Below are 15,159 nucleotides of genomic sequence, written 5' to 3'. Positions count from 1 at the left end.
CAGGAGGTGGTGGTGGCTACAAGCATGGCCAGCTTCAAGAGGGAATTAGATAAGCATATGGAGCAGAAGTCCATCAGTGGCTATTAGCCACAAGGTATAGATAGGAACTCTCAGTCTGGGGCAAGTGATGCTCTGTGTTCTTGGTGCTTGGGGGGGGGGGCAACAGTGGGAGGGCTTCTAGTGTCCTGGCCCCACTGCTGGACCTCCTGATGGCACCTGGTATTTCTGGCCACTGTGTGATACAGAGTGTTGGACTAGATGGGCCATTGGCCTGATCCAGCATTGGCTTCTCTTATGTTCTTATGAATTACTCAGCTGATGAAGATTTCTAAATTGTCAGTTAAATGCTTGAACAACCTAAGGGGTAGTGCACAAGGCATGACAGCTTTGGAAATGGAATGTTCAGGAAGTCAGCATACTTCAGGTAATTCAGTACAGAATATGGCTGACTGGGAAATAATCATGATTGTTCAAAAGACGACTTGAGTGAGTATGATGGCATACTCGCGACAAAACTTCAAGAATATCCTATAGGACGCTTATGAAAGCCTATGAGGTGGTGGTGAAGGCTCCAAAGAGGGAATTCTATTCAGCCTCCATCGCGTCTGCAAGCTCACGCCTGGCACAATTAAAGTAATTAGATCCTTGACAACCCTCTCAGATAGGAACCAAAGGATTAATGGTTTGGCCATTAGCTGTGAGGCATTTGCGAGCTTTTTTGCGGACAAAATCTTGTTGCCCCGCTGTGACCTATCTGCTAATGTTGATACAATATGTGAACTGGAGGCCTCTTGGCTGCCTTCTGATTCAGTCTTCGACAACTTCAGCCTGCTCTCCTCTGCCGAGGTTGACAGGATCCTGGGCGCTGTTAGGCCAACCACTTGCCTCTTGGATCCGTGTCCCTCATGGCTGGTAAACGCTGGTGGTGAGATGATACAGGGCCCACTGATGGACATTGTAAATCTGTCCCTGGAGTCAGGGGTCTATCCAGAGGGTCTGAAAGAGGCGATGGTACTACCGCTCTTGAAAAAGCCATCTTTGGACCCTATGGATCCAGCCAATTACCGCCCAGTTTAGAATCTATCATTTCTGGGTAAGGTGATTGAGAGAGTGGTAGCAGAGCAGCTCCAGAGTTTTCTGGATGACACATTGGCATTGGATCCTTTCCAGTCTGGCATCTACCCTGGCCACGGGACGGAGATGGTGTTGGTCACCCTGACAGACTATCTCCGCAGATAGCTGGATCGAGGCAGGTCACCGTTGCTGTTATTGCTTAATCTTACCAAGAAAACCAATTTTACAGCAGCATTTGACACAGTTGATTATGATCTTTTGACTCACCGCCTCACTGACAGGAGTTCGGGAGGTAGTCTTAAAGTGGCTTTCCTCCTTTCTTCAAGATCAGGGACAGAGGGTGGCACTGGGAGAGAGGATGTCAACTAGGTACCCCTTAACATGTAGGGTTCCTCAGGGAGCTGTCCTCTCCCCAATGTTATTTAACATCTGTATGTGCCCCCTTGACTGACTGGTGCGGAGTTTCGTGCTGGGGTGCCATCAGTACACTGGTGATGCCCAGCTATATCTGCTACTGGTCGGCCACCCAGATATTTCCCCGCATAATCTGGCTGAGGGTCTGGAGGCTATGGTGGAATGGTTAAAACAAAGCAGGCTGAGGCTGAATCCAATGAAGACAGAGGTTCTGTGGCTGGGGGGGAGGGGCTGGGGCATAGACTTCCCACCCTTGATGGGGTGCCACAGTTTGGACATGGTCCTGGATCACGAATATTGCCAGACTGGCATTTTCCCATCTTCGCAAAGCATGGCAATTAGCCCCTTTCCTGTCGCACCCTGACCTAGACCTTGCCACAGCAATCCATGTGACAGTCACCTCCAGATTAGACTACTGTAACTCACTCTATGCTGGCCTTCCCTTGAGACTGATCCGGAAACTCCAGCCAATCCAGAATGCGGCGGCGTGAGTCCTGACGGGAACACCACGGACAGCACATATACAACCTGTGCTGCGCCAGCTACACTGGCTTCCAGTGGAGTACTGAGTCAGATTCAAGGTGTTGGTATTGACCTTTAAGGCCTTGAGCAATCTGGGACCAGCATATCTTTGGGACCGTCTCCTCTGGTATGTCCAGGGCTGGCCTGAGGTTTTTTTGCGCCCTAGGCAGGGCTACCTTCTGGTGCCCCACCCCGTGTGTGCCCAATTACGGGGTTGCCAACCTCCAGGCGGGGCCTGGAGAGAAGGAAGTCCAACTTCTCTCCCTCTTTGGAGAGGTGGGGAGGGGAGTCCTGGGCCAAGTCGGCGCACTCTCCCCGGATCAGTACTGCAGGAAAAGCCCACCCCCACCCCGGATGTGGTCAGAGACAAGCGTGATTTCCTTCACCCTGCAGGAAGCTGGACACTTGGGTCCCGGTTCGGAGCCACGGTTTGAGAGAGCCGCCCGTGCAGAAAGGCCCAGTCCCATGCCCAGGAAAGAAAAGAAAGCCGAGCCGTCAGATGTCCAGAGGGGGGGGGGTCACCAGAAGCACCGCTACTCACTGTTGCTGTCCAGCTGCATCTTCACTCAGCCCTCTCAGGGGAGCCCCCCTCCCCCCACTACTTTCTGCGCTTTCGCTTTCTGCTCCAGGCGCAACTTCGAGGCAGCCGAGCTTGGGGCGAGGAGGGAGGGAGTGCGCAGCCCAGCCGGCTGGGAGCGGATTGGCCAGGTGCTGGTCCCCTCCACTGGTTTCCACGGATCTTCTTTCCCAGCGGAGGGGTCCGGGAAGCGCCCCCAGCACCACCTTTCTGCTTGCAAAGAGACACATGCAAAGAAACGCAGGGAGCCACTGCCTTATCGTCCTGGAGGGGCTCGAGGGGTTCACGTTGGTACTCTGGGGCTTGCGGGGCTCCTGGGCTCCTGCGGGCCAGGCAAACACCAATGCTGGGCCAACGCACACAGGCTAGCCAAGCGAGAGGCTTGAACTTGCCCCCCTCCCCTCCCCTGAGCCCCTCCTGCCTGCTCGGCTCCCCGCCCCACCTGGTGCTTCCTCGGCAGCTGCCAAACGACACGTTCCAGGGAGAGGGCTTTCTTTGGGCGCAGGCAGGCCGGGATGGCTCTCCGAGGCTGAAGATGTCACACTCTGCCCAGAGGCACTGCGCCCGGTGTGAAGCCAGATCCAGGCCGGGGGCAAGCGAGGGGCTGCAGCTTCTGGGCAGCAGCAGGAGGAGGAAGCGGCGCCGGCAAGAGCAAGAAAGTGAAGTGCCCTACCAGCGGCGAGGCGGAGGGGGCGCCCCGGGGCGGGGGGGGGGGGGGGGCGGCCCAGGCTGGGCGCGCCCCGTGATCATTGCCTGTCCATCTGGCCGGAGATCATGATGCAGGCTTTTGGTGGGGGCTGGGGGGCTTTGGCGGGGGTCCTGTTTGGCGCCCCTAAGGGCTGGCGCGCTCTAGGTGAATTCCTAGTTCACCTAGCAGGTGAGCCGGCCCTGGGTATGTCCCTGGGAGAGCATTATGCTCTGCTGTGAGTAATCTGCTGGTGATCCAGCTATCCTCGACCAGAGTGAAGGCCCTGGCTCCAACCTCATGGAACTCTCTGCCAAATTCCATCAGGGCCCTGTGGGACTTAATGCAATTCCACATGGCCTGTAAGGCCTCCAAGGCAGAGATGTTCCACTAGACTTTTGGTTGAGGACAGTGACAGTTTCTATCATAGCTGGCACCCCTCCTCTTTTCTTTTCTATTTTCCATCTTGCCCACTTTGGCCGCCTCCTTAATCTGCCCACGAGATGGAAGGCCAGAGCAGGTTTTAGATTAAATTATAGACACCATCTGAAGGCTGTGAAATATGGGACAAATTGATTGCTGATTTTAAATTGTATTTTGTATGTTAATTTATTGTAAATCGCCCAGGGCCCTGTGTACTCAGGGATGGGACGATTCAGAAGTGTTGTTGTTGTTGTTGTTGTTGTTGCTGCTGCTGCTGCTGTTGTTGTTGATGATGATGATGATGATAATAAGCCCTAGTTCACTTCTTCACCTGTTTGTAGCTATCACCAGGATTACCACTACTATTTGGCTTTGGTACAGAGAGACCAAGGAAATAGTTGATCCCTCTAAAGGGCCTTTCTATACCAAAAAAGGCTTTGGAAATCTTAGGGTCTACATGACACTTGCGGCTGCCTTATTCTGAATGAGATCCTTGGACCATCAAAGTCAGTACTGTCTACTCAGACTGGCATCAGCTGTTAAGAGGTTTCTTCTAGGAAGAGGTCTTTCAAATTACCTATCCAACTGATCCCTTTAACTGAGGCTGCCAGAGGTTAAACCTGTGATCTTCCGCAGGCCAAGCTATATGCTTTACCACTGAGCCATGGCCCTTCCCAACCTAAGTAGTTGGGAAGGTGAGAGTTTCTTTTTGTATAGATTTTTTAATGGTAAACTTTGGCAATTGGTGGTGGTTGGGTAAGAAAGCACTGGACAGCCATGGGACTATGAGTATGGAAGAGGGGATCATCAGCTTGCGAAGAACTAAATATTGCCAGCAAAATGTGAAGTGTGGGAAAAGTGTGGTTATAATATTAAAATCGACATGGAAAAATCTACCTAGATCTCAGATGCACAAATATGAACCTTCATTATGCTGTTATTCATGCACATTATGAAACTGAGTTTACAGAGACTTCTGGTTATGGCTATGATTGATTTGGCATATTAGTCTGTGAACTTCTAGTAATGGAGGATGTAGGCCACATTCCATGTCACAAAAGTTCACTTGTAAGTAGTATTTTTCTCCTTTTTGTTGAGAAACAGAAGGCAGCTTTTTAGTGTCACTAGAGACAATGAATGGAGCAAAACACTGATGTGATTCAAAAGTAAATGTTGCAATGAACGTATCATGATGGTAGTGATGATTAACAGAGACTAGGAGAACTGTGTAGATAATTCATGCAGCATCTTTGTTTCTCTCTCTGTGCAGTGCTTGTTGAAAGCCTGGTTAGTAGAAAAAGAAGAGGCTTTAAACAAAGTACAAAGAAGCAGCTTCGAAGATCAAAATGAGCTTGGGGTGAATGTTCGAAAGCTGGCAGTGAGTATCACTTGCTTTACATTTGAAACTAGCTTCATAACATTAAATGTTACATCCTGTTCTGTCCTCAGTATCAATTTGATATTCTGGTGGTGCTGGTCTAGTATCAGGTTTCCATTCTAAATATTAATTTCATGGTCCAGCGAATTTTAAAGCAGCTTCTTAAATTATTTTCTAAATTTATGGGAGAAATGTGGCTGAAGAAATTTGGAATACACTCAACTATCTGTAGGTTTGCCAACTCTGGGTTGGGAAGTACTTGGAGATTTTGGGGGTGCAGCCTGAGGAGGGTGAGGTTTGGGGAGGGGTGGAATCTCAGCGGGATATGATGCCATAGAGTCTGCCTTCCAAAACAGCCATTTTCATCAGGTGTACAGATTGTGTGCTAGATAAGTATGAAAAGCGTGCAAAAATGGTTGAAACATGGCAATATGCAGCTACATGTAATTTTAATTTTTTTTTAATGGGGGGCAGATTAGCTGGATAATGGCAATTAAATGCTAGTTTATTTCTTTTGCACTCACAAGTAATATCTCTCCCACCCCATACATGTAATTACTTATATCACAGTTTTATTTCTTATGTCGTGTTTAATTTGGAAAGTTTGAACAAAATACCTAAAAGGAAATGGCTAACGTTGTTTTACTGTCAGAGTTTGAAAGAAGATTTGGGAATGAAGCGTCAGATGTTAGATCAGCTGAGTGAGGTGGCCCAGGATGTGGCACAACTACTCAACAATGAGAAAGTATCAATGAAAATTGAGAATGATCTGGAAGAACTAACACAGAATTGGGACAGTTTAGTTCAGAAACTTGAGGACTGTTCTAATCAGGTAACCACAAAAATATTACCATCTCTTTCCAGCTTCTACATGTCTATTAATAGTGCATAAGTGTTGACCTTCAAACACATGTCTTTTCAAGAAAATGTCTGGAAGCTAGTTGCTTTTTAATGAAGTATGAATAAATTGGTAAAAGCTGTACAAAAATAGTAGTTTCACACTTTCAGTTTCACTTTTCCTGCCGATATTTGTTGGATTAGGCATTAGAAAACTGGATTAGGTTCTTTAGTGTTTTACATCATTGGCTTTTGCAAAAGTAAACAAGTATGCCCAGCTAAAGTGAAGTTTTGCTTAAACAGAATATAGGGTCTCATTTGTTTAGCACAACCAGGCTCCCAGCATTCTGTAAGCCTTTGTTGACAGCTTGTGCTAGACTCAGGCCATCCCAGATGGATGGTTATGGACTTGTAATATAAACAACAGACAGGTATAAATTCAGTCACATCACACAATCACTATAATACTTCCAGAGCTTATGAAGATTTAGAGAAAGGCCACTACTGCAGTGAGTGGAATCCATGCTTTACAAGCGGAAGGCCCCAGGTTCAGTCTCCAGCAACTTCTCTTAAAGGATATCAGTTACATGGCTGGGAAAGTTTTCCTGCTTTGTTTTGAATGCTTGCTGTTTGTCAGATAGAAAATACTGAGCTAGAAGGGTTAGTGTGATTTTTAAATGATTTTTGTTTTGGGCATTTTCTTTTTGGGCGTTGTGCTTTTTAACAATAGGAATGCTCCAGCCATGGTATAAGACCATTTGAATTAAATGGAAGGGAGCAATGGATGTATTTCACCTTTTCCAATGAAATTAGTAGAATTTTGTCTGGGTCATACCCAAACTGAAGAATGTTACTAGCGGCAATTGTAATGATACAAAATTGTGATTTATTTCTTATATTATTGTATAATTTTGCTGACTGCTGATTACTCTTTTAGGTTTCTCAGGCGGTTGGAAATGTTGGCATGGGACAGATCTCGCAGAAAATCATCACAGAGACAGTTAATGTCAAAGAGCAAAAAATGGCTAAGGAGGAACAGTTTCCACCTCTTCCTCCTCCAAAGAAAAGACAAATCAGTGTAGATATAGAGGCTAAGAAAAAGTAAGCATATTTTACTTTGGTTTAGTGGGTTTTCTCTAACAAGAGAAGCCTTTTCAGCTCCCTTTCTCTTTCAGCATAAATTTTTATAATTGTGTTATAGCAAAATATTGTCTTTCTTCAATTCATGTAGTAGAATATGTTTAAAACAATCACATTATGTTATCTGGGTTTTTAAAACCAGCATTTATTAAAATGAATCTTGCAAATAACGATTGGGAAATGGTTATTGTCCATACTCTTGTAAGTTGCTGTTCTGTGTGTGGCTTCTGCTATCCTGGCTGGCCCATCATTCTGATGAAAGGGAATGAATAAGTTGACAGTGATAGCAGCCATAGCAATCCACTGTGTTGGCCTAGATCAGAGTAATACAGAACATCCCTGTGACTGCTGCATTGGCATTTAATTTTTTTTAAATGTATAAATAGTTATAATATTATTACATATTCTCAAAAGGCAAATACAGTTTAGTTTGGGTTAACTGAGGGTCAAGTACTGCAAAGTTTAATTAATATTTTTATAACATTTGGGCCATGATACTAGTCCATTAAGATTTCTTTCATACTAAGTAAAAGGAGCCCCAACTATGTCAGAAAATCTCTAGGTTTATCTGTTTCCAAGCAGAAGAGGGAGAACATGCATGCAGAAAATGCAGAGTGTCTGTTTGACAGCAGGTAGTTTCTGTTTGTGAGAGGAAGTCAGGTGAATACCTTTTACATGCTTGGTAATACTTGCTTAGGATCCTTCAGGCAGTCAAGACATCTTGTTATTATTGCTTTGAGATGACAGTTCTAGTCCTGTACATGTGACATCTGTATGACTGGTCAATGTTCATAGTAAGAAAAGGGGCAATTATGCCTGTGTGGGCGGGTGAGAATTCTAGTGTACTCAGTCTTAGGTGTGTGTGTTGGGGGGGGGGCAGCATGCTTGGTGTTGCTGCCCTTTTATATGCCTTTTTTACCCTTACCATGTGTAGAATGTTATCCATTGGTATGTTGTGTGTATTGTGCTCATGTGTTATCTCTAGCTTGACTGCAGAATGGCCTCTTAAGGAGATGCTGGAGGCTGAAATGGTGGAGAAATGACTAACAGTGCCATTCAACCTCTTATACTAGGCTTGATTCTGAAATTGCTGAGCTGTTGAACTGGATTTCGAAATCAAAAACTGCCATTCAGGCCATAGAGATCAAAGAATACAAGAAGACAAGAGAGACTTCAGAAATGAAAGAAAAGCTGAAGGTAAGGTGGGAAGCAGAGGTACATTTTCAGTGAATCAGTTATTTTGTCATCTTAAGCTTGCTTTCAGTTTGAAGTAGAGTCTGACCTGGAAGCTTGCTGTGAATTTAATTCAATTATTTAACATTTTTAAAGTCTTAGGCTAACATGTAATTCACTGTGTTGGCTCTAAGCAGTGCTATTGTGTTTGTGGCAGAACTTCCTAAGAAATTTCCTGAGCATTTCCTCCCAGTAAATTTCTAATCTCTCTTCAGTTTAGAAAGAGAAACTGCATATTGTGAGAGGTACTAGAGAGCTCATTGTTGTAAATAAACCCTGTAGGTTTCCTCTCCTAATCTCTCAGAAAAACTGAGATGTATAGCCAGTTTTTAATCCTTCTGTATGTTCTGCTGAGAAACAGATCAAAATATTCTACAGCTTAAATAGCGTTTGCGTGTGTGTCTACGCCAGTATAAATTAGTTTTAAATAGCTTAATTATCTACATCACTACAATTGACTAGTCTTGATGAAGGACCTCTCATATGAAATAAATGTGATATGTTCGCCTCACAAAAGACACACTCGTGTACAGGGAATATGGGGATGCTTAAAAAAACTCTGGGAAAATAAATCTCTTCGAAATATTTAATAGAATTATAGGACTTGCTTTGTGTGCCAGAATAGTTCCAAGGAGACAGCAGTCTCCCTTGAACGTGTAATTTGGAGTGCTAAACTCTAATTTAAATAAAGATTTCAAAAGTGATAAGTGAGAGATGAAGAGGAATAAAAGCAGCATACTACAACTGATTTCCCACAAATCAGTCCATAGGCTAGAAACATACCATAAAACAGTTAACAGTTAAAGTCTGGGTAGAAAGAATGCTTTGACTTGCTGCCTTAAAGAGAGTAAAGGAGGTGCCAACAAGGATGGCATATGGTTCGCATATGGTCTTCCATCCTGGTAGCTTATAGGCCCAGACCAGTTAAATTTATATTGTTAGTGTTTGTCTTCACTGTTGCAATGTTTCTCTTAACAGATTTTGGAAACAGAATGGGCTGGAAAAAAGAAAATATTAGATGAACTGAGCCAGATAGGACAAAACTTGCTGAAACAAATGGGAAAAGGTAATTACTGTCATGGCATGGTAGAAGATATGCTTCAGTTCTTTGCAATAATCTCTTTTGACACAATCTGGAGTATTGAGGAGGTACAAATAACAACAGCATTTACGGTAATGGAAGTTGATATAAGCACCAAAGTTAGGTTGGTGAAAATAAAATCTTATCCATTGAAAGCTGCAAGACCTCAAAGACAGCAGGATGTCAATTAATAGAACAAATTAATGTTATGTGGACAATTGAATTTTATGTGGACTATTTATATTTGCTCAGATTCTCATCTGTTTTTTGGGGTGGGTGGGATCTAGGTTGGTGATATTCATTTAGACACCAGTCTTTCTCCAAGAAGGTCAGATTGGATTTTCAGTCGGGCTCTGAGCCAGAGTGCTTGGGACACAATCATAAAGCTAGTCTGTAAACTGCATAGGATGGCAACTCAGTCCAATGCTGGTGTAACTTCCTCTATTTCCTCCATTCTTTTCCTTGTTAGTGTTATTTGAATGGGTGGGGGCACGGTATCATTAGGGAACATTGGCCACAGACATAGACAGCTTTAAAAGGGCATTAGATAGATTCATGGATGATAGTTTATCAGTGGCTACTACTCATGATGACTAAAGGGAACCTCCATGTTCAGAGGCAGACCCCTCTGAATCCCAGTGCCAGAAGACAACACCAGGGGAAGGCCTTGGCCTCTCTATCCTGTTGTTGGCCCTTCAAAGGAACTGGTTGGCCAATGTGTGAGACAGAATGCTGGAACAGATGGACCACTGGTCTGATCCAGCAGGGCTCTTCTTATATTCTTAACCTTGTTTAACTGCTTGCATATATTCTGACATGGGGGTGTTGTTGGCGTGCCACTCCATGATAGTTGTGTGTGGTGTTGCTATGAATTCTAATATTGTTGCTATCCTCTCACCTCCTTAGAGTTGGATTTTTTCTTTATGAGAGAGCACAGGATACTGTGTGGTTATGCTGATGTCAGTGATGAACAGCTATCTATGCTTAGGACTGAGCTCCAGCAATACAGTGGCATATTTTCTTGAGACAGAATGATTCAAGTGCATAGATAGGCAAAAAAGCATCCTGTATTTATTTGTGTTGATGATATTTTTCTGTTCCATATTCACATCCTTTTGCTTCACATTTTTCACTGGTGTCTGTTTTCCTTCTCTTGTCTAGACTACAAGTGCAGTTTTCAGTTCATTAAAATTATTCCAGTCACAGTTATAAATCAATGACTTTTGATTTGTTCATGTTCAACTAGGTAGTTGGGAAGATCATGGTAAATGCAACCCTGTTTCAAGTGATTGTTTTGTAAGGTGTAGATATATTTTATCAAAAGAAGTGTGTTTGATAATGGAATATACTTTGTTATCATTTCCATGTGTTTGCAAATAATTGCTGAGGAATTTATTACTTCTATTGAGGCCCAAGCTTGGTGTGAATAGTTGTCATCTAATAGGAATAGAATTTTGGTTTTGGTGTTTTGTACAAAATGATTTTGTGTGTTTTGGTATGTAGTATTGACTTATGATTTATTTCTTTTGCTTGTTCAGAAGGGCTTCCTACTGAGGATGTATCAAATTCCCTAGAGAAGGTATTCTTAGAGTGGAAGGGAGTATCTGGGCATCTGGAAGAAGTAACAAGAAAAGTGAACTGCCAGGATGAAATAAACATGTATTTTAGGGAATTGGGTGAACTTGATAAGGCTGTGACTGAAAAAGAATTGTGGCTGAAAGACAAATCTGCTTCATCATCACCAAAGCAACATTTAACGGCTCTAAAGGATTCATGCCAGGTAATTTGAGCAAACTTATGCTTTTTTGGTTATTCATAAGGCATAACTAATTTGCGTTTGTGGTCAAAATTGTTGGACCTTTTAAACTCAGTGTTAATTAAATGGCTAATCTTTGTATCTGTTTGCATGTGTGCATCTACAGAGGGAGCTCACTCACTTACTAACTCTGCGTCCTCAAACTGAACACCTGAAAACTAGGGCTAAGGTCCTGGCATCTTACCCTGCTGTTCCAAATTTTATTGAAGATAGCCTCAACTCTTTGACTGATCGCTTCATGTCTGCTCAACAGAAGCTGGAAGAATTGCAACAGCGCTGGAAAAAAGGTGCGCTTCCTTTTAACTTCTCCCTCCTTGGGGTGGTGAGGCGGTGGTGGATTTTTTCATCTCTTGTCCTGCCATGTTCCCGTCCCCCCCGTCCCCCCCGTTTCAAAAATCTAAGAACTTAGATTTTGACTGCTGAGATGCCTAACCGTATCACTTTATTGAAAGCACAGATTTTTTTAACACTTACTGGGAAAAAAAGGTATTTCCCCCCAGTTGCTACATAAAATGTGTTTTCTTTAGAAAGGGATTATTTAAATTGTTGCTTTATAGGTATATAAGTAATTTATAATGCTGATAATTCCCAAGGGTTTAGAACAAAACAATCCCCCCACTTTTAACTTAATGAGAGGTAAAAATACATGTATTATCTCTATGCATTGGTATAAAATACAAACATTTATAAAATTCTAATTTTCATTCATTATTATTATTTCAAGGTTGGTTTACCAGTTTGTTTTCACTATGGGCTTGGTTTTGTGGCTGATTTCTTTTACTAAATATGGTGCTCTCTACGTATACCATCTTGGTTTAATATATAGAAACATCTAGAATGTCCCAAACTCAGGAACTGTGTATACTTGCATTGTCTTTAGAAAAACTTGTGAAGTCAGTGAAGCTATTGTTGAAGTAATGATTTAATTTGTATCCTGGCTGATGGGATGCTTGAACCACACAGGTTAACAAAACCACATAAATAAAATATGTTATTTAAACTTAGCAATAAACAGAAAAATGATAAGCTTGAGCCCTTCCAATAATTCAATGCTGCCTTCATATTTTGAACAACCTTTTTTAAAAAGTTGACTTTTTGCAGTTATTTCTTGTTTTCTACACTTGGGCTGCTGTCACACGGAACATTAGCCACGCTAGGGAGACGGAAGATAGGCGGAGTTTCCGGGCGCGATCTCACCGGCACATCTGGGAAGCGTAGCGCTCCTGTGGCTCAACCGAAGCTTCCCGCCGAAGACGTGTGGCAAAAAACTAGTACCTCGGAGGTACTAGTTTCCGGAAACCGCGGGGCAAGGGCGAGCGCCTGATCGCGTTTCTGGTGAAATCCCGTGGCATCCGGCGCCCGCCCATGTCCCGTCGCAAAGAAGGTTTTTTTAAAAAAAAGTCTCCGCAGGATGTGCACAAGCACCCAACGGCGCAAGCGCATACTTGGGTTAACCCCCCCCCCCCCCTTTCCACCCCGGACCTGGTTTTTTTTTCGCCGCCGTCTGATTGGCACCTCCCTGGGCTCCCCACCACCACAACCGGACGTCGGCGGGACATGTGATCCCGTGGCCGCACGGTAGTTCGCTCCGGGGCAAACAGCCATGCCTCCCGCCCGTGATATCCGGCCCGTGTGACCGGGGCCACAATATGCTTTTTGCACTGTTTAATGTAATTGATTTGTACCCTGCATTTTCTGCCACCAATGGGAGGTAATACTTATCCATGGTTCATCCATTGGAAATCGTTTCAGCAGGCATGATGGCCTCTTTACAGGCATGTAGACTAATGTTAATGGTGACTTGGATATTTTGAGCATTAATGTTATGTAACTTTAAAATATTTACATAGTAACACTAGGGCAATAGGTGGCATCTAGATGTATTTCCCTTTTGCAATTTCTTCTGGGTCTACAGGTGTTTGTGACTAAGGCCCAAACAGTGGAATTAAACTGAGTGAAAATGACTGGCCAGAAGATGAATACATTGAGCTTCAGTGGGGATTTGAAATCAGGGATCTGAGGTCTTAATCTGACATTCTAACCACTACTCCCTTATGGTTCTCACTTAGTTTCATGTACTCATACACATTATTAATGTTTGAAGCAGTCTGATATATTAAGAAGTGCCACTTGTCAGATAGTCACTTCCACATTCACCCAGGCAGTCATCTCATGGAAGATAATATTCTAATTTGGGGCAGATTATGCAAGCCTCTTTAGAATGTTGTGAGAAGCACCTTCATATAGCATTCTGATGAGGCTTGCACATCTTCCTTGATGTCTGTGAGATGAATGCCTGAGTAAGTAGACTGATCTCAGATATGCAGTTAAGAGGAGAGCCTTGTATTATTATTTTGTATTTTTAAAAGCATCACTCATTGTTCATCTTTTATAAACAAGTTGTTGAGTTGGTTTGAACATGTTATTTTAAAGCTGAATTGGAATGCCAGCCTGCCCAAGATTATTTGGATGCTTTAAAGAAACTGAAGAATGAACTGAATGAATTGGAAAGCAAGGAGCAATCCAGCATGAGTTCTATGAATGATTTCAGTAAAGCAGAGAGAGCCTTGCAACAGATAAAGGTAGGTGTACTTTTTGTGTCTGAGTTTGGAAGCATGGCTAATCTGTTCTCTATTGGAGTGAAGAGAGGAAACAGCAATTTGATTGGTTTCTCCCACATCTTCCATACAGTTTTATATGTGAAATCAGTTGGTCAGTAAAATAGCTGTGAAAAGCAAAACACATTCTTGAAGTAGTTTTGGATGTAAGAAAGGAGGCCAAGGTGTGACGCATCCAAAATACATACTTGGAAAAGCTCCTTTTCACAGAAGAGGGCACCAGAAGTTGAGTCAGTTTCAGCTGAAATGTTCTGCCTAGCAGAAGAAGAAGAAGAAGAAGAAGAAAATAGAAGAGATTGGATTTATACTCTGCCCTTTACTACCTGAAGGAGTCTCAGAGCATCTTACAAACTCCTTTCCCTTCCCCTGCCCATAACAGACGCCCTGTGAGGTAGGTGGGACTGAGAGAGCTCTTTCCAGAACTATCAATGAGAGAACAGCTCTGACAGAACTATGGCTTGCCCACAGTCATCTGGCAGCTGCAAGTGGAGGAGTGGGGAATCAAGTCCAGTTCTCCCAGATTAGAGTCCATGCACTGAACCACTACACCAAACTGGTGTTTCATCATCGTGGCTTCTGTGCAGTCCCACATGGGATCTGCGCAGGCGCAGGCCAGCCACGGAAAAGATTTGCAAGCTTTCTAATAAACTAGGAGTGCCCCTCCTCCCTCTGGCGCTTTCCCGCCAAAACGCTCACATGACCAGGGCACTACTCCCTCAGTTCTCTTTTTGCCGCCACGGAGAGATCATCTTCACTGCTGTTCTCTGTGTTTTTTCCTCACCTCAGTTTTGAGGCTGAGGAGATTTTTTTATTCTCAACAGTTTTTTTTATTCAAGTGAACAATGAAATACATTTAAAGAAGATCTTATTTTTATTTTTTTATGTTTTTGTGTGGATTTCCACTGTGTCATTATGGCCTATTCCCCCTGTGCTGAGGGGTGTGGACAAAGAGCCAGGCTGCGATGGCACTCTTCTGGAGTTCGCCTAGCCTGATGATGGCCTATTCCCCCTCTGCTGAGGGTGTGGACAAAGAGCCAGGCTGCGATGGCACTCTTCTGGAGTTCGCCTAGCCTGATAATGGCCTATTCCCCCTCTACTGAGGTGTGTGGACAAAGAGCCAGGCTGAAATGGCACTCTTAGGAGTTCGCCTAGCCTGATGATGGCTTATTCCCCCTCTACTGAGGTGTGTGGACAAAGAGCCAGGCTGAAATGGCCCTCTTAGGAGTTCGCATAGCCTGATGATGGCTTATTCCCCCTCTACTGAGGTGTGTGGACAAAGAGCCAGGCTGAAATGGCCCTCTTAGGAGTTCGCCTATGTGCCCAGCAGCCAGATGATTGCCTATTCCCCCTCTACTGAGGTG

General features: G+C 43.9%; 1 protein-coding gene across 1 annotated transcript in view; it reads left to right on the top strand.

Annotated features, from left to right (window-relative positions):
* Nucleotides 1-15,159, top strand: part of UTRN (utrophin) — a gene marked incomplete at its 3' end in the record, with an annotated part of 245,001 nt that overhangs the window by 133,556 nt on the left and 96,286 nt on the right. The window contains exons 14-21 of the mRNA XM_015421983.1: nt 4,966-5,073; nt 5,726-5,905; nt 6,848-7,011; nt 8,124-8,247; nt 9,262-9,349; nt 10,903-11,144; nt 11,287-11,467; nt 13,614-13,762. Coding sequence (XP_015277469.1) covers nt 4,966-5,073; nt 5,726-5,905; nt 6,848-7,011; nt 8,124-8,247; nt 9,262-9,349; nt 10,903-11,144; nt 11,287-11,467; nt 13,614-13,762 — 1,236 coding nt within the window. The remainder of the gene's footprint in view (nt 1-4,965; nt 5,074-5,725; nt 5,906-6,847; nt 7,012-8,123; nt 8,248-9,261; nt 9,350-10,902; nt 11,145-11,286; nt 11,468-13,613; nt 13,763-15,159) is intronic.

Source organism: Gekko japonicus, unplaced genomic scaffold (assembly GCF_001447785.1).
Source record: "Gekko japonicus isolate JY-2015 unplaced genomic scaffold, Gekko_japonicus_V1.1 scaffold114, whole genome shotgun sequence".
Lineage (NCBI taxonomy): Eukaryota > Metazoa > Chordata > Lepidosauria > Squamata > Gekkonidae > Gekko > Gekko japonicus.
The sequence above is the reverse complement of the archived record's forward strand: the minus strand, read 5'-3'. Positions and strand labels throughout refer to the sequence as shown.